Here is a 26,157-nt window from a genome sequence, read left to right as displayed (position 1 = left end):
AAGCCGCGTGGGGCCGCGTGAACCCGTCAGGGTGGACTCGAGCCTTCGGTCAGAGGTTGGGGGCTGGAAGCCCGGCCCATACCACACTGGCTGGAAGACGGGCGGAGGCGCAGAGACGCCCCGGGAGGCCGGGCAGCGCTGGTCAGCACGCAGGCCGCACCCTCCTGCCCCCAGACGCCGGCAGGGCGGAGCCACGCGGCGGCAGCTCGGGCAGCGGCGCGCGGCGCGGGCTCGCGGCTGAGGCGTATGGGGCTACAACAGGAGCGGCTGCGCCGCCCGGCCGGGTCAGCGTCGTGCGCATGCGCGGACCCGGCGCCATTTTGGTGGCCGGGCGCGGAGGTGATTTCACACTGAGGGGAGCGCGGCGGCCAGGGTGGCAGTGGCAGCGTTCCTGGGCTCGGGTGTGAATCGCCGAGGGAGGAGGCGGTGGAGGAAGAGGTGGCGGCGGTGGCGGTGGTCGTAGCGGTGGCGGAGGAGGCGGGTACGAATCAGCTGCGGGCGGAGACATGGCCAACATCGCGGTGCAGCGAATCAAGCGGGAGTTCAAGGAGGTGCTGAAGAGCGAGGAGGTCAGAAATGAACTCCCGGACATCCCCCACCTCAGCCCAGGGCGGGAGGGCCCTTCCAGCCGCTATCCCGCTGTCCCCGGTAACCCCCGGGTGGCGCTCCTTGCGGCCGCCCTTCTGCCCGCGGGGAAGCAGCAGTCTCCCCCTCCTTCCGCCGCCTTCCCCTCCCCTCGCCGGGCCCTGGGATGGACGGTCTCGCGGGCGGGTGGTCTGGAGAGGAACCCGGTTGGAGGGGCAGATGGAGAAGGGGGCACTTCTCGACGGGGTGTGAGCTCTAGAGAGAGCCCCGAGGCTGTGGCAACAGCTGGAAGTGTGGCTGTAGGGTGGGGAGGGAGCAGGCCGAGCCTGAGAAAACCCGGGAAGTGGGTTGGGGGAAGGGGAAAGGTGGTAACTGGATCCGGAGAGCCGCGCTGCTCAAAGGCCCACACTTTTAAGGGTATTCTGGGTTATACCCTGTCTGGCCTCCCCTGTCCTTTACTTAGGGAAGGGGCGATGAGAGTCCGTAGGTATTGATGAAAGGAGAAGGACGTTCAGAGTTACTCCCTCTTAGTTGGATGTTGGGAGAGAAGGGGAGACATAATGGGATGCTATCTTATTTGGGTGGTGGTTAAGGGAATTTTCACCTGGCATAGGAAATTAATTCCAAATTAGACCATTATTTCATTTTCACTTTACGCCCATTCCTAGGCCTCTTTTCTCTTGACATCTAGAGCTTTTTGACTGGGTAAAGGCAAGTAGTTTGATGTGTTAAAGACGTTTAAATATTTTTAGCTAGGAAAAAATAATAGAGTTTGTGAGTAGCTTGTTTCAGAATGTTGTTTACAAGTTACAGATCTGAGAGTCTTTCCTAAGACAATGCCTCTGTGACTCTGTTGTGTTGTACCATGAAACTTCATTATGATGTCCCTCCTAGTTAACTTGATTCTTACTTTTGAAAAACAGCCCTATTAAAAACATGGGGTTTCACCAGATTAATACATTGTTATATTTTTTTATTAAGTGAGTAGGTTTATCCCAAAGTACCGTATTTGAAATGGTTAAAAAATATTTTGTCTCAAGCTGCTCTTGAGTCCTGCAGTATTTAAATACTCTAGTGTTGACCACGTCTTATTTATATAAGATATTCAAAATGTTCTAGTAATTTGATTCAAAACTGTGGAAGTATCCGTAAAGTTTTTCATACCGAAATCAACAAGAATGCTAGGTTGTTTTTCCTCCTTGGATTTAACAAAGATTAAAAAGTAGTACTGAAAAGGTTATTTTTTTTAAGATGTCACATACCATTATTGAATGTTATCATTGCTATTTGTATTTTTCTGTTATGTTGGTGCTTTGATAATCTTAGTGATTTGTGAAATTCAACATTCTAAGTATGTCATGAGTAATTGACGTAAGTCTGATAGCACTTGAGCTTTATTTGTGCCACTGAATCCACAGTGATTATGTATCTTTCTAATTAGAATAATTCTTTAAAAATGTTAAAAAGTGACAAATACTAACAGATTTATTGAATGTAGTAGTATGTAAGTAGTGATCGGTTTTACAGAGCATGTGTATGAACTCTGAGTTGTGTATTTGTTCAAGTGCCAAAACTCTGAATGGAAGGATGACTTTGTATTTTTGTGATACAGTGCAGAAATAGTCATAAATGTCTGTACTGATAAACAGTGAAACAATAATTCTAACTTTTTATTTAATAAGACAATATATTCCAGGATAGTTGACATATAGATTCTTAATGAGACATTGCAGCTCATATTGTTACCAAGAGACTAAAACATTTCTTCTATAATATGGTTATACAAGCCCAAAACTTAAAATAAGACTTCTAATGCCTTATTTTCTATTCTTAAAAGTGGTAAGTTACTGTTCTTGTAATTCATATGGTCTCTGCTTTTTGTCAGGTGGCTTTTCACCATGATATTCTTATAACTTAATTTGAAGCTTAAGAGATATCTTGTATTGCTCTACTAATGCATATTGTTAAAATAATACTGCTTTTAATATGCGAGAGATGATGAAGCCTTGTTTCAAGTGTCAGTGTTTTTTAGAGGAAGAAAGAGGAAACGCAAACAAATTATTTTAAGAACAGTACCTTTATAAATCTGGAAGGAAACTTCTTCCAGAAAGTAAGTTGCAAAGAACATTTAGGAATGGATCAGATAATTTAATCTTGGGATATAATCAGTAAATACCTTTATTTTCGCCAATATTTTATTTCATCGCTGTTTTAGGAGGCCAGGTTCTATAAGTGGATTATGTTTATTATTTTCAACTCATTGAAGGACTTGTAGTACAGTCCATGTGTTTTCTTTTTAAGTGTGTAAATGCAGTGTTTTGAGTGGCTGGTCAAGTAATCAGGTATTTCATCATGTCACCTATGTAAATCTCCAGTTTACCAAAGTTTATTTCGTACGCTTGTGTTTACTAAGAATACTGGTTGATTTATGGACTTTTTTTTTTGGCCTTTTAAGTGCCTTTGTAAAGATAGCTGATATTTGCTGAATTCTAGCCTAAGAAGTTAGAAGTAGCCGTTCTGGGAGTGTGGAGTTAATTAAAATATAGCTTCAAGATAAATCAGATGTGAGAAGTAAGGTACAGAATAGTGTGGAGGAGGCCGCCATTTGTGTCAGAAGTGGGGAAATACGTGTATTTGTATAGGTGAAAAATTTAGTGAGAAATTGGTAAAATTGGTTGCTTCTGGTAGGAAGTTAGGGTGTCCAGGGCAACAGGCATCAAAAGATCCCTTTTGAATTTTGAATCATGTGAATATGTTATTTACTCAAAATCATAAGTGAGGCCCCATCTTGGCCGTTTTTTCCTTGAGACTGTCTTGGGAAATCTGTTCTATATCTGTCAGATAATAATTTTTAAATCTGAGTGTGAATTTTAAGTAATGTTTCAAAGTTGCTAGGAAAGGAAAATTGATTTAAAGTAGATTTCCTAGTTCTTTTCTGAGTTGAATTACATAAGTGAATTGATTGGGAGGATATAATAAAACCATAATCTGTATTCATGGGTTCTATTATTTACTAGTATTAATTATTACTGCTGTTGACTAACAACTGTTTGTAGAGTGGTTCTCAGTACCATTTGTTTATACAGTATTGCTAATTCTCAAGAACAGGTCTTTGAATTAAATTTCTTATTTCTTAGATGGGGAAATTGAGATTCACAGAAGTTAAATTATTTCTCTACAAATATATAGTTTTGGATTTGGATCTAAGTTTGCTTGTGGTTATGTTGTACCACACTGTTATGACTTGCCAAGGATAGGCATGGTTTTAATTGTTTCAAAATATTTGAGCCTGGTTTGTATTGCTGGTTAAAGGATTTAAACACAACTAATTTGTTAGTTTAAACATTAAAATAATTATTACCTGTAATTAACTTAAATATTTACTTGCATTTCAATATGTAAAATATTTTTAAATTTAAAGCTCAATGAATTAAAATATCATTAAATCAGTGTACAGACTCTTGCTTGTTCTTGTTCTATGTGGTACCTGTAGTTTTTTCATATTGTAGCTGCACTTTGCTAACATTTTCTAGGATTCTCATAGGGAGTATTTAAATCCATGGCATTAACAAATTGGTTTTATGAAAACTGCTATTGTGTAAGTTTTCCTTAAGCATTTAGGTGGATTTTTGTATCTATTGTCATTTTAAATTTAATATATTTGATTAAGCTTGATCTAGATTATTCTTTGTAGAACTAGTTGCAAATCTTTAGAAGATAGTCTCTTGATTTCTGTAGACCATGATTTTTCAGCCTTGGCACTATTGACATTTTGGGCAGATAATGAATTCTTTGTTATAAGTGGCTCTCCTGTGCATTGTAGGATGTTTAGCAGTAACCCTGACTTCTATCACTAGATGCCAGTAGCACAGCCCACCCTCTCCTCACCTCCTTACTCTCCCTGCCAGTTGTATCAACTAAAAATGTCTTCAGACTTAACCAAATGTTGAGAACCACTGCTGTAGACGAAACTCACTAGAAGAACGTTTAAGACTATTAACTATGTAAGATGTATAGTATAATTTATCTCAAAGGTGAATGGACAGTAAAGGTACAAAAATTATATAGCATGGCTACTACTAGCTTTGAAAGTTCTGGTTTTGTTTTTAAGACTTTGTTTCCCCTTTATAAACCACTGTTTATCTTTTTCTTTTAAACCTTATCCTTTTTGGTTTAAAGAAAAAGGTGATGAAATTGCCTGCTAAAAACTGATATAACCAGAATTTGAACAGTTTTTTAACAGTTTTTAAGTGGCTTGTTTTTACAGTTACGTAAGTTATAGTTCTGTGTAACTTATTTAAGTAGTGTGCCTTATGGGGTTCTGGGTGTGGGTTGAGCAAGGAAAGCTTATAGATTGAGGGGGAAAAATATCAAAACCTGTCCAAGTAATAGTGTAAGAGGTGCATTTCTTGTTTTACTATTATAAAGACACTGCTCTCTGTCCATCAGGCATAGATTTAGACACATCTGGGATCCCCTGGCATGTCATGCTTTGTAAAGTACATATATTCTTATTTTCCGGTAAATATGTTAACAACAGTTATTGAACGTATTAACCATAGCGTGAAAAGACTTACCTGTTTGGAGAGAGATAAAAATGTCAGATGCAGAGAGTAAATGCTGTAGGAGTTCTGAGGGTATGTGTATGGAGGGAGGTTCTTGAGCTGTGTTCCAAAGGAAAGTTAAGACTGACCTCAAATTTCAGAAGACAATTCCAAAAGAATTAAGGAATACTGTAATTTATAAGTGAATGATCTCTTCCGTAGGCACCCGAATTGGAACCAGGGATCAGAGATTATTGATAAAATTGGGCAAGAAACACATTTACATATTTAGAACAGAAAGGTTGCACAGCTCTGATATACACATACATAGTTGTGGAGTTAGAGCAGCTTTCTAAGTTTCTTCACTATCTTTGGGAATAAATACCTTTTTTCATATCAAAGTAAAATGTACATACAATAAAGTATGACCAGCACCCATATCAAGAAACAGTATTACCAAAACCATAGACACCACCTAACTCACCCCTTTCCCGTCACTTTCCTTACTTCTAAAGCACAGATTAGCTTTGAGTATATTTGAGTAAAAGAATTGCCATAGGAGTATATAATATATGATTTTTTTAATTTTGAAAGTTTTCAAAAGATTCCTTCAAAATCTTTGTTCAGGGCCAGCCCAGTGGCATAGTGGTTAAGTTTGTCCACTCTGCTTCAGTGGCCTGGGGTTCATCCGTTCAGATCCCAGGCGTGTACCTACACACTGTGTATCAAGCCATGCTGTGGCAGGTGTCTCACATATAATGTAGAGGAAGATGGGCACCGATGTTAGCTGAGGGCCAGTCTTCCTCAGCAAAAAGAGGATTGGTGGCAGAATGTTAGCTCAGGGCTAATCTTCCTCAAAAAACAAAAACAAAAAACATAAAAATCTTTGTTCACAAAGTGAATTAATAATGTTTTAGAAAATGTGTTAAAATGCATTGAATATTAGAGTTGAAAGAGACCTTAGATCTAGGCCAAACTCCTCATCTTAAAAATCAAGAAACTGAGGCCTGGAGAGATTAGTTGTTGCTCAGTGACACAGATCTGGTTAATGATGAACCCAGGCTTTTTGCATTCCTGGACTCTCCAACCATTATATATGGTTGCGTTATGGGGCTATCTTTCTCATAAATGATACTATAAAAGCTGAATGCTAATAAAACTTTTAAGTACAATTTGTGACAGTTTAATGTTGATTGTTGTTTTTAAGTGGTATTTTGCTTTTCTTTCTTGGTGTGAGAACTTAAATTTACCAGGAGGCAGAGATATTTAACTCCTTAAGCATAGTACAGTAACTTAGTGATTAAGAATGTGGACTTGGCAATTAGATTTGCTTTGAGTACTGGCTTTTTTCTGTTTAACACCTGCAGCACTGACTCTATCTCAGTTTTCTTATCTGAAAATGTAGAAGATTAAGAGACTCTTTACAGTACTTAGAGCAATGCCTGGGACCTATTAAACATTTAGTAAATGTATAGCTGTTAGGATATCAAAATTAACTACACTTTCATATTCTGCTTATTGTTCTTGAATCCTAAAGGTTTCCTTCAGTGGTTTAGTGATAGCTATGTGTGAATTTGCCTGAAGAAAAGACGTAAGATGAGGGGCTTTAGTGCTTCTGATGATGTTTCTTTGTCATCTGTGTGCAAACAACCCATGGGACTGGTGGCCAAAGGGAATACAAAAGAAGACATGTGGGCCTTGTTCTCAAGGTGTTGGTTAATCATTTCTTTAGGAGACAAAGATAAGTTGGAGAAAAGTTTGTGTTAAAATGTGACCTTTCTAAGTGAAAAAAGTAAATTATTTGGAAGCCTTTCAGATAATAATAGAGTTATGGGTTATTTTGGATTTCTTGAAATGGCTGTGATCTCCTTGAACTGGACCAAGGAATCCAGATTCTAATCCTATGACATGTAAAGTAATCTTAAATCCCCTTGTAAAATTTATTTTAAAATTGTATCTTGGAAGCTAGAAAGTCGTGGGTCACATCCATCTGACATCCATGGTGTTCATTTATGTAATTCTGAAAAGGTGAGAAATGAACTTCATTTCATTCAAAACTGTGTGCTTTTCCTCTCTTTAGTTCTTTGCTTCTATGGCAAATTTAAAGTATTAATTACCTATAGTTGAATGCCTACTGACATTTTATATATATGGCAGCCTTATGAGATTGATGTTATTCTATTTTATTACAGATTAGAAAGTTGCAACTCTGAAGAAATTAACTTTTTTTCTCATATCAAGTAACTTGTTGATGGAAGAGGAGTTTGAAACTAGGTCTCTTGACTCCAAAACATTTACAGATCATGATGGAAAGAATAGTGTACAATTATATCTGCTGCTTGCTTCCTGTTCGTTATTTTTAAATATTTTTTTGAAAATTATGAAATATTTTACACTTAGTTTAGAAAATAATATAGGAGCACCTTTATATCCATGGTCCAGATTTAACAGATCTTACCCCTCTCATACTGGGTTAAGTCCTCTCCCCCCACACCCACTCCCTTCCCCCAAGAAATAAAACAAAACATACAGACAAAGCTCACTTTGCAACTTTTCCCTTTTCTCTTCTCCTCCTTTCTTGGAAGTAACCACTATGCTGAAGTTGGTATATATCCTTCTCATTCATATTTTTGGTTTTACCATTGATAAACATAAACATAGTATTTTGAGTGTTAAAACACTTTGCAGTGTTTTAAAACTTTATTTAAAAAACTTCATAGATGATTATAATATTCTACATCTCCTGCAACTTTTCTTCTCAGCATTGTTTTATTGAGATTTATGCATTGTGACCATGCGTATTGCTCTATTTCTTTAATTTAAACTATATAGTATTCCATGTCACAGGTTTTTTTAATTCATCCTACTGATGGTATGTAGTTTCAACTTTTAGCTATTATAAAAAAAGGATGCATTGAACATTTATTATGAATGTTTTCTTGGGCACATAAGAGTTTTTCTAGGAAGTGGAATTGTAGTTTCTGAGTGTGTTTGCATCTTCTGCATGACTGGACATTGCTTCATTGTTCTCCTGATGATTGTATCAGTTTACACTTCCAGTAGCAGTGTTTAAGAGTTCTAGTGACCTGATGTTTGTAAGACTTAGATGTTTGTCAGTCTGATGGATGTGAAATGGTAGCTTATTTAATTTTTATTTCCCTGGTCAGTGGAGATATTAAGCATATTTTTGTGTTTATTGGCCATTAGGCTTTCTTTTGTGAATTTAGTGTTTGCATTCCTTACCCACTTTTAAAAATTTGGATGGTTTGTATTTTTCTTATTGATTTATAGGAATTCTTTATGTATTTACATAATTTTGTCTGCTTACGTTATGTGGCTTGATTTTTAACTTTGTCTTATTTTATGCTCTTTTTTTGAAATTGTGGTAAAATACACATACCATAAAACTTACCGTGTTGTATATTTTTAAGTGTACAATTTCAGTGACATTAAGTACATTCACATTGTTTTGTAACCATTACCACCATCTATCTCTAGAACTCTTTTCGTCTTGTAAAACTCTTTTCATCTTGTAAAACCTATAAACACTAACTCCGTACTTCTCCCATGCCCAGCTCCTGTCAATCATCATTCTACTTTCTGTCTCTCAATTTGACTACTCTATTATACATTGTTTGTTCTTTTACGACTTGCTTATTTAATTTAACTTTGTCATATCTTTTGTCTTGCTGAAGTTTAATCTTAAAGTAGCCACATTTTTTTATCTTTTCCTGTATGGTGTGCTTTTTGATTATCATAAAGATATTCTTCTATATTTGGTTCTTAAAAGTTAATTCATTCCTTAACTTCTGTGCGCAGGCTTTTATCTCTACCATATTGTATCAGCAGTGATAATAAAACATTTGTGCTTCGTTTTTCTTAAATCATTCTGTAGTAGTTACTTCATTAAAAAAAATTTATATAAAATATATTGCAGTTTATGCATTTGTCTATTGGGCATTTGATTGCTTCAGTTTCTTGCTGGTGCACATGTGAAGGATTTTGGGTGTATATCTGAAAGTGGTATTACTAGGTCATCGGGTGTTTGGATGAGATTTTAGGTGGTTATATATGTCAGACATTTTTTTATATCTGTGGGCTTGACCATACTTTGATTATATCCTTAGGGTTTACTTAGGTGCTTTATCTCCATCTGTCCATAGGAACTGTAAGTGAGGGTAGAGACCTATTTTACTGATTTTCAGTTCTCCATTGCTTAGCACATTGATTGGCAAGCGAGAGGCACTTGTCTTCCTGAATGAGTTTAAGGATTTTCTTAAGCTCCAGGGAGCTCACCTCCAACCACTATGACAGTAATACCTTTTGTCCTGCTTCTGGGACTAGGAAGAGTTGAATGTGTTGATAAAGGTAGGCTCCATGTGAAGTTGGTGTTCTTGTTCCATGTAGGTGTTGATAAATCAGTCAAGTCCTCAGTTGGGATGAATATAATGTCCAAGCCAAAAACTGGGAAATAAGATGGTGGGAAGGGACTCCTTTTGGTTTATTTTGTAGTTTTCCCCTTTCAAGATCTCAAGAGGCGTCTGTTTAATATTATATGTGACGTCATCTGGATCCCTATGGTTTAACTATTTAGTTTAATTCTATATTTTTCTTAATTTATTCAACAAATATTTATTGAATGCCACCTGTGTTGTTAATAAGATAGACATGGTCTGTGCTGTTATAAAATAAATTATGATCTGGTAAGGCAGTGAGACATTGAACGGCTAATTATATGCGTGTGTTGACTTTAAGTAAGAACTGTGGGGGTGGAGTAACCTAACCTGAGGGAAAGAGTTCCTTGGGGATAACCCTTAAACTGATTCTTGGGTTGATAAATTGGAATTTAGTCAGTCATACATTAGGATGATCAACTCTTAGATGCAAATAGAAAGCTAGTAATCATTATATAGTCAAGAATGTAGAACCATTTAATTGCTTTTCCTTTTTAAATAAATAGCCAATTTCTGTGAATATAAAAGTTAGAAATGGGGGCCGGCCCCATGGCCGAGTGGTTAAGTTCGCATGCTTTGCTTCAGTGGGCTGGGGTTTCGCCAGTGTGGATCCTGGGCACGGACATGGCACCGCTCATCAGGCCATGCTGAGGCGGCGTCCCACGTAGCACACCCAGAAGAATCTACAACTAGAATATACAACTATGTACTGGGGTTCTTTGGGGAGAAGGAGGAAAAAAAAAAGATTGGCAACAGATGTTAGCTCAGGTGCTAATCTTTAAAAAAATTAGAAAAATAAAAGTAACATGTTCACTTACTATTGAATTTTGGAGAATACAGGAAACTATATTAAAGTAAAAATTATCTGTAATCCCACCCTCAGGGATAATTTTTTTCTTTAAAATATTTTTGTCTATGAAATATTTCAAATATACAGAGATACATCTTAATTTTGTTATTTCCATCCATTGTTTTTTCTTTGTACATATAAGAGCTTTGAATATAATTCCCATGTAACTGTAAACCCAAATCTGTAATTTTTAATATTTTTTAGTCATTTGAAGCTGTTTTTCCCTACTAGATCTGAGCTCCTCAAGAGTAGGCATCATGGTTCATCCATCTTTGTATCATCAGTACCAAGGGCTCTTTAATTTATTTAACAAATGGTTGAGGGCTCCTTCTATGCTAGGCACCATGATATGTGCTGGGGATATAATGATGAGTTGGGGCAAGGGAAGACAGACAAACAAGTGATAAATGCAATGCAGAGAAACAGAATAATATTGTACACATGAAAATAATTGGTTGTTTTTGACTGAGTGTTCAGAAAAGGCCTTTCCTAGGATTTTAGACTTAAATTGAGATCTGAATGATAAAGCCATCTCTATAGAGGAAGAACATTCCAGATTAGAAGAAACAGTTAATGTAAAGGCCCTAAAGTAGGAATGAATTTGCTATGTTTAAACAACCAAAAGTAGGTTATTGTGGCTGGAGTATTGTGGGTAAAGGGGGAGAATGCTGCAGGATGAAGTTGGAGATCTAAGCAGGAGCCAACCACATAAAACTTCCTAAGTCCAAAGTAAGGAGCTTGGATTTTAAATTACTCTGGAAGCCACTTGAGGGTTGAAAGCAAAGGACAAAATTTTTGTTTTTAAAAGACCACTTTGGATGTTGTTTAGAGAATGAATTGAGATTGAAGATGTAAGGGAAGAGAATTTAGAAGTTAGGGGTTGAGTTTGGCTGGACGTACCAAAAGAAATGGTAGTGGGGGTTTAAACAAATGGGAAAAGTCTGACGGGCAGTATCCCAGATTTGCTTGGGTAGCAGCTTTACAATGTTAATAGACTACTTCTTTCAATTTGCCGTTCTTAAGAGTTTGACCCTTGTCCTTAAATTCTCAAAATGGCTATTAGAGGTCCAGACAACATGTCTGAATTTCAGAAAGGGAAAGGCATAAGGCACATGCCAACTGAGTTCGCTCCCTTTACAGAACTTTCTGAGAAGCCTCATTCAGTGAGCTCTGTTTTTATTTTTTTATCCAGGATTGTCATAATCTGTGCTTGGTTTAAGGGTGGCTAGGAAATGTATTTTATAGCTGAGCACATTGTTCCCCAATTAAAATCAGGATTTTGTTAGTAAGGAAGAAAGAGAAGGGAAATTGGTTAGGCAGCTTGCCGTGTGGCAGTGGGGAGGTAGGAATGAATTCAGGAAGATCATTTGGGAAGCCTTTCTAGATAGCCTAGGCAATAGATGATTATAGTTTGGGGTTAGGATTGAATAGGGGACTGAAGAGAAGTAGAAGTTTTTTTAATATGTTTTGAAGGTGGAGTCACCAAAGCCTGCTGATGGTACAGAGGAAAAGTGAAAAAGCTGGAAAAAACATTTAGATTTTTGTCTTTAGCAACTAGTTAGATGGTGGTGCTAATTTCTGAGGTGGGAAAGAGCAGGAGGAGCACATTGGGGATGTCAAGGAAGATTAAGAGTTTTCCTTTGTTCTTGTTAGGTTTTAAGGTGGGGAAATAAACAATTAAATATTGTGAGTCTGGAGTTCAGATGTGGAGAGAGATTTGGGCATCATAGAATGTCTATTTAAAGTTTAGACTGAGTGACTTAGCTCTAGGAGAGTTTGGTTTGAAAAGGAGGGGGCCTAGGGCAAAGTCCTGAGTCCCTAGCACATTTTAAAGTTGAGCAGATGAGAACCAGCAAAGGATAAGGAGAGGGAGCTATTAGTGATCTATTAGGAAAACAAGGAGAGTGTGGTGTCATTGAAGCCAAGAGAAGACGAGTTCCAAGAAGAGAAAGTGGTCAACTTTGTCATGCTGCTGAATGAAAGAAATGACCATTGAACTTGCAGTGTGGTAATCATTAGTGACCTTGACTAGAATATTTTCACTGAAATGGTGAAGATGATTGTTTGATTCAAGTGGGTTGCTAAAAGGAAGTTAGGTGAGGAACTGGCAACTATGGTCAACTTTTTAAAGGAATTGTGCTTTGATAGAGGAATAGAGAAGAGGGGGAGCTGGAAAAGAAAATGGCTTCAGAGATCTTTTTAAAATTTTCTGTTGGGTATTAGAGTACGTTTGTGTGTTGATGGATGGGAAAAATTGATTATGCTAGAGAGAGGTGGAGTTGAAGGTCCAAAGTCCTTGGGAAGAACAGAGGGGTGGTATTCCTAGTGTAAGTAGAAGGATTAATCTTTAATAGGAGCAGAGACACTTAGGGTAATGCTGTTTCCATTTGGGATTTGTTGTCTTCACTTGAACGTGAGACCAATTAGTGATGGTTGTGTTTTTTCCCCAGCAATGTTGCTTGGGCCAGACACAGGAAGATAGATTTTTTTTTTTAGTTAATTGGGGAATGAGTTTAGCATTGGGGCTTTGCCATGTGAGTACATTGAAGGAAGAAAAGCATCAAAGTTGTCAAGAGTATTTGCAAGGGAGTGATTATAATGAATGCACGTGGAATCTAAACTGGTTAAGGAGGGAAGTGAGGTCGTTAGAGGTGATTGATAATGAAGAAAAGTGTTGATGTTTCGATGAAGCCAGCTAACAGCTGGGTTTGGAGTACTAAAGTGAATTTAATCTGAGGAAGTTGAGAATCTGAGAAACTGGAAATGGATTTCGGAAAAGGTGCAGTTTTGAGTAATGACAAAATCAAGGGTATAACCATGGGGATAAGAGCTTACTACTACTGTTTATCAGGAACACAGACAGTTCTTGTCTTCTTGGTCTTCTATGAAAATTTGGAAGAAATGTGCAAAGATGACAAATGTAAGCAACGTTCTCTCATCAACCACAGATAGCTTTTGATATTAGCATTCTTTTTTCTTTTTACCAAATAAAGATCTTAGTATGTATACGGTTTTGTATCTTTTTTCTCTTAATATAGCTTGTGTTTTCTTCATGGCATTAAATATTCTTTTAAAGTTCTTTTAAATATTAAAATTAAATTAAGTAGTATTTATATATTTAATATTTAGTATTACCTGACTAAACCATTCTTTTGTTGAACACTTGTAAGTTTCTGTTTTTTCCCCACTACATATATACTGATTGGAATTATCTTTACATAATAATTTTTATCTGAGTTTATTTCTTTAAGATAGATTTCTGGAAAAAAGTTATGGGTCATAGTGTCTGAACTTTTCATGTTCTTGTGATCAAAGTGCTTTCTAGAAAGGTTGTTGGAAATTACTCTAGCAGTGGCACTGCATGAGACAGCCTGTTTCATCATATTTTCACCACTAATACAATCTTCTTCTTCTTCTTTTTTTTTTTTTTTGCTGAGGAAGATTCGCCCTGAGCTAACATCTGCTGCCAATTTTCCTCTTTTTGTATGTGAGCTGCTGCCAAGCATGGCCACTGACAGACGAGTCGTGTAGGTCTATGCCCGGGAACTGAACCCAGGCCGCCAAAGTGGAGTATACTGAACTTAACCACTAGGCCACTGGGGTTTTTTTTTAAAAGAAAGTCAAATAAAAAAATTAACTGTCCCATTTTATCTGTTCCTTTTATTTAATTTTTTCAGAAAGTTTTCAAAGGAAAAGTTGAAAGAACAGTATACTTGTGTCTCTACTACCTACATTCAGTAATTGTTAATATTGCTATTATAAAAGTAATTCACTATGAAAATCTTGGGCATCCTTCTCCTAAAGATAACATTCTTTTACATAACCTATGTATGATTATCCTACCTAAGAAAATTGTTAATTCCTTAATGTCTAATACACATATTTCTCCAGTTAACTAAAAATGTCTTTTATAGCTTTTTTCTTTTGTTTTCTTTTTTCAAAGCAGGCTCCACTTAAGGTTTACAAATTGCATATAAATGTAATTTTTAGTCTTTTGAAAGTTACAGTGGTTCTCTCACACCCGCCCTTCTTTTTTTCCTCACTGTCTCATTAGTGCCGAAAATCCTAGAGAATTCCTCATAGTAGTGCTTTAACTTATATTTCTTTTTTTTCCCTAAGATTTTGTTTTTCCTTTTTCTCCCCAAAGCCCCCCGGTACATAGTTGTGCATTTTTAGTTGTGAGTCCTTCCAGTTGTGACATGTGGGACGCCGCCTCAGCATGGCTTGATGAGCACTGCCATGTCCGCACCCAGGATTCAAACCTGTGAAACCCTGGACCGCTGAAGTGGAGTGCGTGAACTTAACCACTCAGCCATGGGGCCGGCGCCTGACTTATATTTCTCATAAACTGAAAGTTTAGATGTATGGTTTTGACTAGATTCAGGTTAAACATTTTTGGCAAAAATACTCCAAGTGTGATGTTGTAGACTTGATATTGAATCCTATTAATAGATGTGAAATATCAGGTTGTTTCACTGTTAATTATGCTAGATCATGTGTTTAATTGCTTGATTAAGATGGGAGCTACAAGATCTCTTGGTAAAGGTATGTTTTATTCCTTTTGCAGTTAGCAAGTAAATTGTGAGTTAATACTTTGGTATCTTATTCTCAAATTCTCCAACGTCCTTTCACCTAATAAAGATCATCATCCACCATGATCCTTGCCTGAATCAGTTATTTCATTAGGGGTTGCAGAAAGTTGATTTTCCTAATTGTCAACTTTACATTTACTTAGCTGGAATTCTCCTAAACAGGAGAGCGTTCTATCATCAACTGGTGTAATAGTCATCTCCAATGGTGACAGATGATTTTCCCCTTTCTCTTTTATTATCATTATCAGTGTGTGGATGTCTTAGTCAGCCCAGGCTGCCATAACAAAATACCACAGACTGGGTGGCATAAACAGTAGAAGTTAATTTTCTTACGGTTCTGGATGCTGAGGACTTCAAGCCTCAGGTTTAGAAGTAATTTGAGATTTATCCCTGTTTGAAATTCTTGTGGTTAAAATAACATTTATGAAAAATACATTTGTCTTTGTTAGATTTTATAGAAGTTTATCTTTAGGTGGAAGGATTAAGTGGTAGCAGTGATGGCCGATATTCTTATCTTTTTCCTTTTTTAAGGAAAATATAGTTTTGTCTCAATTTTAGATACATGTTCTTTGTCAAATTAAGACCTGTATTTGTCAAATTAAGACATTTCCGAATATATATTTTGATAAAAGTTTTTATAGAATTAAATCATTCTTAAATTCTTGAAATAAACCCCTCTTGGTCATAGTGAATAGTTTAGATTTGTTATAGTATGTTAACCAGAATTTTGTTTAGAATTGTGTATCTTTTTAGTGAGACTAGCCTCTATTCAGAATGTGCTGGGTAAGTTTGGGGAATCAAAGCCATATTTGCTTATAAAATGTGTTTATAATAATTCTATCCCTTTTATTGTTTTGAAACAGTATGGAATTATTCTTTGTAAGTTGGGATATATAAGAGGTGGCTTATTTATTTATTTATTTATTTGTGAGGGAGATTTGCTGTGAGCTAACGTCTGTTGCCAATCCTCCTCTTTTTTACTTGAGGAAGATTAGCCCTGAGTTAACATCTGTGCCAGTCTTCCTCTGCTTTGTATGTGGCCTGCTTCCACAGTATGGCTGATGAGTGGAGTAGATCCACACCTAGGATCGGAACCCACAAACCCTGGGCTGCTGAAGTGGAATGTGCGGAACTTTAACTACTTGGCCATAGGGTGGGCCCCCCCAGGTGGCTTTTTAGAGAGTGATTGCTAAAAGACATTTTTTGTGGATTTTTCTTTTTCTGTCTTAATGTTGTGTTCATGTTAAAAATTTTTGTCAGTTTAGGTGTTTTAAAAAAATCTCTGGGGGCTGGCCCGGTGGCAGAGTGGTTGAGTTTGCAAGCTCTGCTTCAGCAGCCTGGGGTTTGCAGGTTCGGATACTGGGTGCAGACCTACCCACCACTCATCAAGCCATGCTGTGGCAGCGTCCCTTATACAAAGTAGAGGAAGACTGGCTCAGATGTTAGCTCAGGAAGAATCTTCCTCAAGTGAAAAAGAGGAAGGTCGGTAACAGATAATAGTTTAGGGCCAATCTTCCTCACACACACACACACACACAAATCTCATAATACATTACATTTATTATTTATGATCTGTTTTTAATGAGGAGTAAATAGAGGGTACCATGTACCTCATTTTTAGATTTTCTTTTTCCTGCCTTTAATTTACTTATTCTCTGTTTTTTGTCAGTTGAGCCCATGATGACTTTTCTATTTTATTTTCTTTAATTTTATTTCAGTGGGTCACTGGTTCCATTGCTTTTCTTACCTTTTGTTTGTTTCAGTTCTTTAGTTTTATTAATTAATTCTTTCTTTTTTTTTGCTTTCAGTACTTTGTACCCTTTTAAATTCCTTCTTAAATTTTCTTAGGTGATATAGGAAGTTGGAAGATTAAAAAAAAGTTGTTTTAAATTACTTAAGGATACAGAGTCTCATTGTTAAAAATTTCCAAATATAGGAATATACAGAGTAAAAGTTTTTGACACCCATCCACCCTTTTCTTTCTCCTCTCAATCCTAATACTCTCTTCCAGAGAGAACCTTTAACAACTTTTTCTATGCATTTATATATTTAGAAAATATAGGAACTTTCAGGTTATGAATTTTCATAAATACAAACAAGACAACAGCCACACTAAAAGTATTTTAGCTCTGTGTGATGATAGTAGTTGTAAAGGAAAGTTTTTGCAGTATCACAAAACTTGTGAACAAAGAGATCTAAGAACAGCCTTTTGGCATGCAATGAGTTTGTAAGTAGATGAGTTTGAATCATTTAGATTTTTTTTTTCAAGATTTTTATTTTTCCTTTTTCTCCCCAAAGTCCCCCGGCACATAGTTGCATTTATTTTTTAGTTGTGGGTCCTTCTAGTTGTGGCATGAGGGATGCCACCTCAGCGTGGCCTGATGAGTGGTGCCATGTCCATGCCCAGGATCCAAACCGGCGAAACCCTGGGCCACTGAAGGGGAGCACATGAACCTAACCACTCGGCCACGGGGCCGGCCCCTAGAGTCGTTTAGATTTTGACAGGAAATTGTCATTAACTTTGATTAATAAAAATTAAAAATATATATCAAAAATAAATTTTTAATTTTGATTTTGTAATGTTTTATTATGCTATTTCTGAACAAATTACTTGAGTATTTTTATATGGCCATATACTGACTTCCCTCTTCTTTTTTTTAATTACCCTATGGTATGGACATGTTTTGTTGCCCGTTTTATTTACAAAGTAATTTTGTATTCCCCTAGGAGATGCTCACTTATTTTGCGAAAATGTATATGTTTGGGGCTGGCCCTGTGGCGCATTGGTTAAGTGTGCACGTTGCATGTTCTGCTTTGGTGGTCTGGGGTTCACCGGTTTGGATCCCGGGTGCAGACATGGCACCACTTGGCAGGCCATGCTGTGGTAGCCGTCCCACATATAAAGTAGGGGAAGATGGACACAGATGTTAGCTCAGGGCCAGTCTTCCTCAGCAAAAAGAGGAGGATGGGCAGCAGATGTTAGTTCAGGGCTAATCTTCCTCAAAAAAAAGAAGTGTTTGATGGGCTGTCCTTTTAAATTATCTTAGTGTACCTGCAAGCTTTTCTGTTGTATTAATTAATACATTACTTATTAATTCATTGGTTATTTGTTCATTTTATAAAGAAATGTTGACGTCTTTGGTTAAAATTATGTTTACCTTTTGTATTTCTGCTTGTTTTTCTGATGTTAGCCAAGGTATTATAGTATTTTTGATGTGCTTGTTGTTTCTCAGTGCTTTTTTAGAAGATATGAAATCAGTGCTTTTTAGAAGATATGAAATATGAAAGCTATTCTTCTCCTCAGACTTGTTGAGTTATTACCAATTCTTGTGTTTTAGACTTAAGTGTGTATTCCTTGTATGGAATGATTACTTGACTTTGTTTTTAGTATATGTAGTGACACATTTGAAGAGTTCAGTGACACGTAAATTTATTGTTGAAATTGGTAACTTTGTGCTTCTTTCATTCTATCTTCTTTTTTTTTTTTAAAGATTGGCACCTGAGCTAACAGCTGTTGCCAATCCTCTTTTTTTACCTGCTTTTTCTCCCCTAATTCCCCCAGTACATAGTTGTATATTTTAGTTGTGGTTCCTTCTAGTTGTGGTATGTGGGACGCCACCTCAGCGTGGCCTGATGAGCAGTGCTGTGTCTGCACCCAGGATCTGAACCGGCGAAACCCTGGGCCACCAAAGCAGCGTGCGCGAACTTAACCACTCAGCCACGGGGCTGGCCCCTATCTTCATTTTTGTTCTTCCCGTAAACTCTTTGTTTCTATAAAAACAAGTTGTAAGGTAACTTTATGTTAACAGAATGCATTTTATTTCTCTGAAGTAATTAAACTTTTAGTTGTTTAGATATATTAATATCATTAGGTAGTTGTCAGTATTGTAATATACTTGTCCTTCAAAAACTTATTTCACGCCTCTCTTGTGTCTTTAGATATGGTAATTGATTGGTGAATAATTTCGGATCCTCCAGATCTTGAAAATATTTTAGTGGCCAAAGGATAATTTTCATCTTGGCATTTTCTTTACTCAGGAATGTTAAATCATATCTTGTCTCTTTAACCTCACATATAAATGTCTTTTGTATTCTCAGTACATGTGAATCTCTTAAAAAATATTTTCTTATGCAAAAGTACCATCATTATTACATCTAACAAAATTCACTAAAACTCCTTGGTGTCATGTAATAACGTCCGTATTCACATTTCTCCGGTTGTTTTAAAGACATGCAAAAGCTTTCTTGCATTTTCATAATCTCCTTTCTAATTTTTATTCTTCAAATTTATTTTGTGTAGTTATAATTATAGTATAAATATGGTGTCCTGTTTTTTTCCTTCTCCCCAAAGTCCCCCAGTACATAGTTATATATTCTAGTTGTAGATCCTTTCTTTTAGTTCTGCACTGTGGGACGCTGCCTCAGCCTGGCTTGATGAGCTGGTCTGCGCGCAGTATCCAAACTGACAAATCCCTGGGCTGCCGAAGGGGAGTGCACAAACTCAACCACTCAGCCATGGGGCCAGCCCCATGTCCTGTTTTTTCTTCTGAACACTTGGAAGATTGGCCCTGAGCCAACATCTGTGCCAGTCCTCCTCCACTTTACATGTGGGATGCTGCCTCAGCGTGGCTTGATGAGCGGTGCACAGGTCCATGCCCAGGCTCCAAACCTGCGAACCTCAGGCCACCAAATTGGAGTGCACAAACCTAACCACTACACCACCAAGCCGGCCCCAAAAGATTTTTTTTTTTTTTTACAACAGTCTTAGGTCTACCACAAAATTGAGAGGAGGGTAGAGAGGTTTCCCATACTTCCTGCCCCCACACATACATAGCCTCCCCCATTATCAACATCCCCTACCAGCATATAGGTAGATTAATTACAATTGATGCACCTGCGTTGATACATCATAGTCACCCAAAGTTTATAACTTACCTTAGGGTTCCCTCTTGGTGGTGTTTATTCTGTAGATTTGGACAAATGTATAATGACATGTATTCATCATCATGGTATCATATAGAGTATTTTCACTGCCCTAAAAGTCCTCTATGCTCTGCCTACTCACCATCCCCCAACCCGAGGCACAAACTGATCTTTTTACTGTCTCCATATTTTCCTTTTCCATAATGTCATATACTTAGACTCACACAGTATGTAACCTTTTCAGATCGGCTTCTTTCACTTAGGGAGGAAACTTAAATGCATATTACTATCTCTTCATGGCTTGATAGCTATTTTTTATTGCTGGATAATATTCCATTGTCTTGATGTACCACGGTTTATTTATCATCCATTCACCTACTGAAGGATATCTTGTTGCTTCCAAGTTTTGGCAGTCATAAATAAAGCAGCTGTAAACATACATTTACAGATTTTTCTGTGGACATAAGTTTTGGACTCCTTTGAGTAAATACTAAGGAGTGTGCTTGCTGGATCGTATGGTAAGAGTATGTTTAGTTTTATGAGAAACTGCCAAACTGTCTTCCAAAGTGGCTGTATAATTTTGTGTTTCCACCATCAGTGAGCAAGAGTTCCTGTTGCTCCACATCCTCGTCAGCATTTGGTCTTGTCAGTCTTCCAGATTTTGGCCATTCTCATAGGTATATATTGGTATCTTGTTTTAGTTTGCATTTCCCCAATATCATATGATGTGGAGCATCTTTTCATCTGCTTATTTGCCATCTCTGTATGTTCTTTGGTGAGGTGTCTGTTAAGGTCTTTGGCCCATCTTTTAATTGGGTTGTTTTCTTACTGTTGTGTTTTAAAACTTGAGGAAGATTGGCCCTGAGCCAACATCTGTGCCAGTCCTCCAGTGTATTTTTTATTGCAGTCCTTTATCAGATATGTCTTTTGCAGATATTTTCTCCCAGTCTGGCTTGTTTTCATTCTCTTGGCATTGTCTTTCACAGAACAATTTTTTATTTTAATAAAGTCTTACTTATCAATTAGTTCTTTCATGGATTGTGTCTTTGGTGTTATATTTAAAAAGTCATAGCCATACCCCAGGTTATCTAGGTTCTCCCCTGTGTTGTCGTCTAGGAATTTTATACTTTTGTATTTTACATTTAGGTCTGTGATGTGTTTTGAGTTAATTTTTCTGAAGGGTGTAAGGTCTGTGTCTACATTCTTTTTTTTTTTTTTTTTGGCATGTATAAATCTAGTTGTCTCAGCACTATTTGTTGAAAAGACTATTTTTGCTCCATTGTATTGCCTTTGCTCCTTTGTCAAAGATCATTTGACTATATTTATATGGGTCTATTTCTGGGCTGTCTATTCTGTTCCATTGATCAGTCTATTCTTTGGCCAATACCAAATTGTCTCTTTTTTTTTAAAAAGATGTTTTCTTTTTCTCCCCAAACCCCTCGATGCATAGTTGTATATTTTAGCTGAGGGTCCTTCTAGCTGTGGCATGTGGGACTCCACCTCAACGTGGCCTGACAAGCAATGCCATGTCCACGCCCAAGATCTGAACCAGCGAAACCCTGGGCAGCCGAAGCCGAGCACGGGAACCCAGCCACTTGGCCACAGGGTCCACCCCCCAAATCGTCTTGATTACTGTAGCTTTATAGTCTTGAAGTTGGGTAGTCAGGCCTCCATTTTTTTTTTAGTTCTTTGATATTCATCAGAGTTTTGTAGTTTTCCTCATACAGTTCTTATACTTATTTTGTTAAATTTATGCCTAAGTATTTCTCTCTTTTTGGTGCTAATGTAAATGGTATTGTGTTTTTAATTTCAAATTCCATTTGTTCACTGTTGGTATATAGGAAGGCGATTGACCTGTATAATAGCCTTGTATTCTGCAACCTTGCTATAATTGCTTATCAGTTCCAGGAATTATTTTGTCACTCCTTTCAGATTTTCTGCTTTGGTCATGTCATCTGTGAACAAAGACAGTTCTATTTTTTAAATGTGTACAGATAGGGAAGGAAAAAATAAAACTTCCTTATCTGTACAGCTTTTATTTCCTTTTCTTGTCTTATTGCATTAGATAGAACTTTCAGTATGTTGTTGACAAGGAGAGAGAAGAGGGGGGTATCCTTATCATCTACCTGATCTTGGTGAGAAAACTTTGAGTTTCTCACCATTCTGATGTTAGCTGTCGGGTTTTTTGTAGATATTTTTATCAAGTTGGAAAAGTCGCACTCTGTTCCTAGTTTACCAAGAGTTTTTATTGTGAATGGGTGTTGGATTTTGTAAAATAGTTTTTCTGCATCTATTAATATGATTATGTGGTTTTTCTTTTTTAGCCTGTTGATGTGATGACTTACATTAATTGATTTTTGAAAGTTGAACCAACCCTGTATACCTAGGATAAGTCCCACTTGGTTGTGGTGTATAATTCTTTTTGTATGTTGTTGGAGTTGATCTCCTAATACTTTGTTGAGGATTTTTGCTGTTTATCAGAGACGCTGATAACAGTCTATCGTCTTTTTTTTCTTGTCAGTCGTTTGTCTGGTTTTGGTATTAGGGTAATGCTGGCCTTATAGAATGAGTTAGGAAGTATTCCCTTTGCTTCTATCCTCAAAGATACTGTCAAGACTTGGGATAATTTCTTCCTTAAATGTTTGGTAGAGTTCACCATTGACACCATCTGGGGCTGGTGCTTTTTTGGGGGGAAAGTTATTAAATATTGATTCTGTTTCCTTAATAGATAGAATCCTAATGGGATAGTCTCTTTGTCTTTGTGTGAGTTTTGGCAGATTGTGTCTTTCAAGGAATCCATCCACTTCATCTCGGTTATCAAATTTGTGAGCACAGAGTTGTTTGTAATATTCCTGTATCCTTTTAATGTCTATGGGATTAGTAGAGGCAGCCCCTTTCATTTCTGCTATTTAGTCATTTGTATCTTCTTTTTTCTTAGTTAACCTATCTAGAGATTTATCAATTTACTTGATTGTTTCAAAGAAACAGCTTTTGGTTTAGTTGGATTTTTTCCTGTTTATTTCCTGTTTTCAGTTTTATTGATTTCTGATCCAATTTTTAAATTATTTTTCTTTTCCTGCTTTGTGCAGTTATGCATCACTTAATGATGAGGATACATTCTGAGAAATGTGTCATTAGCTGATTTTGTTGTTGTGCGAACATCATAGAGTGTCCTCGCACAAACCTAAATGGTGTAGCTTCTACATATCTAGGCTGTATGGTACTAATCTTATGGGACTACCATTGTATATGTGATCCATCGTTGACTGAAACATCGTTAAGCGGCACATGACTCTGTTTAATGTGTTCTTTTTCTAGTTTTATGAGATGGAATCTTAGGTTATTGATTTTGGGTTTTTTGTTTTCTAATATATGCATTCAACGTAAATTTCCCTTGAAGCACTATTTTTACTGCATCCTACAAATTTTGATAAGTTGTATTTTTGTTTTCATTTAGTTCAGAATATTTTAAAATTTCCCTTAAGATGTCTTCTTTGACCCTTGTGGTATTCAGAAGTATACTGTTTAGTCTCCAAGTATTTTGAGGTTTTCCATCTATCTGTCTGTCACTGATTTCTAGATTAATTCCATTGTAATCTAAAAGCATGCTTTGTATCATGTATTCTTTTGAATTTGTAAGGTGTATTTTATGGCCCAGAGTATGGTTTATCTAGTGATTGTTCTATGTGTGTTTGAGAAGAATGTATATTCTGCTGCTGTTGGATGAAGTAGTCTGTAGATGTCAGTTAGATCCAGTTTGATTGTTGATGTTGATCAGTTCAACTGTGTACCTTGATTTTTTCCTGGTGGATCTGTCAAATACTGGTAGAGGGATGTTGGAAGTCTGACTATAATAGTGGATTCATCTATTTCTCAGTGTAGTTCTATTGTTTTTGCCTCATTTATTTTGAAACTGTGTTGCTATGCTTATACACTTTAAGGATTTTTAGTGTCTTCGTAGATAATTGACCTCTTTATCATTATGTGATGCCTGTCTTTATCCCTGGTAGTTTTCCTTTCTCTGCAGTCTGCTTTGTCTGAAATAAAATGACCACTTCAACTTTCTTTTGATTAGTGTTTGATTAGCATACTTTTCTCTGTCCCTTTACTTTTTATCAAAATTGTGATAAAATACACGTAAAAGTTACCATCTTAACCATTCACATTGTTGTTCAACCAATCTCCAGAATTTTTGCATCTTGTAAAGCTTAAACTCTGTACCCATTAAACAATAACTCTCTATGGTCCTCTCCCCCAAGCCCCTGGCAACTGCCCTTTTACTTTATGTCTCTGTAAGTAGAATCATACAGTATTTGTCTTTTTCTCACTGGCTTGTTTCACTCAGCATGATGTCTGTAGGGTTCATCCATGTTGTAGCATGTGTCAAATTTCTTTCCTTTTTAAGGCTGAATAGAATAGTATTCCATTGTATGTATATACTGTGTTTTGTTTATTTATCTGACAGTAGACACTTGGGTTGTTTGCACCTTTTGGCTATTTGAATAATGCTGCCATGAACATGGATGTGCAAATTATCTGTTTGAGACAGTGCTTCAGTTTTTTTGAGTATGTACCCATAAGTGGCATTGCTGGATCATATGGTAATTCTGTCTTCAATTTTTTCACGAGACAACACACTGTTTTCCATTGTGGCTGCACCATTTACATTCCCACCAACAGCGCACAAGGTTTTCAATTTCTTCACATCCTCACCAACATTTGTTCTTTTCAGTTTTTTTGATAGTAGCCATCTCAATGGGTGTGAGGTGGTATCTCATTGTGGTTTTGATTTGCATTTCCCTGATGATAGTTACGTAGTGATGTTAAGCATCTTTTTATGTGCTTGTTGACCATTCGTATATCTTGTGGAGAAACGTCTGTTCCAGTACTTTGCCCATTTTTAAAATTGGGTTGTTTGTCTTTTGTTATTGACTAAGTGCTCTTTACATATTCTGGATATTAACCCTTTGACGTTTACATAATTTGCAGATATGTTCTCCCATTCCATAGGTTGCCTTTGCACCCTGTTGATTGTGTCCTTTGATGCACAGAAGTTTTTCATTTTGGTGTACTCCAGTTTATTTTTACTTTTGATTCCTCTGTTTTTGGTGTCGTATCCAAGAAATCATTGTTACATCCAATGTTACACAGCTTTTCTTTTATGTTTTCTTCTTAGAGTTTTATAGTTTTCTGTACCTTTAGTGTTAATATATCTGTGTCTTTATATTTAAAGTGGATTTCTTATAGGCAGCGTATAGTTGGATCTTTTTAATATTTGCTCCAACAATATCTGTCTTTTGTTATATTTAATATTAAGATTGGTATAGTTGGATTTGTTTCTACCATATTTTTTTTTATTGTTTTCTATTCCTTGCCCTTGTTGTTTCTTTCTCTTTTGTCTTCTACTCTTTTTCTGCCCTATCTTTCTTTTTTCCCCCAGTTATTTTAATGAGGTCCTATTGTGACCATATAACATTGTGTAGTTTCAGGTGTACATTATTATACATCTGTTTCTGTATAGACTACATTGTGCTCACCACCAGTAATCTAATTGTTATGCGTCTCCGTACATATGTGCCCCTTTACCCCTTTCTCCCATCCCCCCTTCTTATCTGATAACCATTAACCTGTTCTCTTTATTCATGTGTTTATTTATCTTCCACGTATGAGTAGAATCATAGTGTTTGTTGTTCTCTGTATGGCTTATTTTGCTTAATGTAGTACTTTCAAGATCCATCCGCATTGTTGGAAATAGGATGATTTTGTCTTTTTTATAGCTGAGTAGTATTCCATTGTATATATATACCACATCTTCTTAATCACTTCATCAGTTGATTCGCACTTGTGTTGCTTCCATGTCTTGACTATTGTGAATAATGCTACAATGAACATGGGGTTGCGTAAATTTCTTTGAATTGGTGATTTCATGTTCTTTGGATAAATAGCCAGTATTGGGATAGCTGGGTACTAGAGTATTTTTGTTTTTAGTTTTTTTGAGAAATGTCTGTACTGTTTTCCATAGCGGCTGCAGTTTGCATCCCCACCAGCAGTGTATGAGGGTTCCCTTTTCTTCACATCCTCTCCAACATTTGTTATTTTTTGTCTTGGTAATTATAGCCATTCTGAAGGTATAAGGTGATATCTCATTGTAGTTTTCATTTGCAGTTCTCTGATAATTAGTGATGTTGAGCATCTTTTCATGTGCCTGT

General features: G+C 36.9%; 1 protein-coding gene across 1 annotated transcript in view; it reads left to right on the top strand.

Moving 5' to 3' along the window:
- The first annotated feature begins 353 nt into the window (after window positions 1-353).
- The window catches only part of LOC124237215 (ubiquitin-conjugating enzyme E2 K), a 66,513-nt gene continuing 40,709 nt past the window's right edge, over window positions 354-26,157 (top strand). Inside the window, exon 1 of the mRNA XM_046656662.1 lies at window positions 354-569. Coding sequence (XP_046512618.1) covers window positions 507-569 — 63 coding nt within the window. The 5' untranslated portion in view covers window positions 354-506. The remainder of the gene's footprint in view (window positions 570-26,157) is intronic.

Source organism: Equus quagga, chromosome 3 (genome assembly GCF_021613505.1).
Source record: "Equus quagga isolate Etosha38 chromosome 3, UCLA_HA_Equagga_1.0, whole genome shotgun sequence".
Classification (NCBI taxonomy): Eukaryota; Metazoa; Chordata; class Mammalia; order Perissodactyla; family Equidae; genus Equus; species Equus quagga.
The sequence above is the reverse complement of the archived record's forward strand: the minus strand, read 5'-3'. Positions and strand labels throughout refer to the sequence as shown.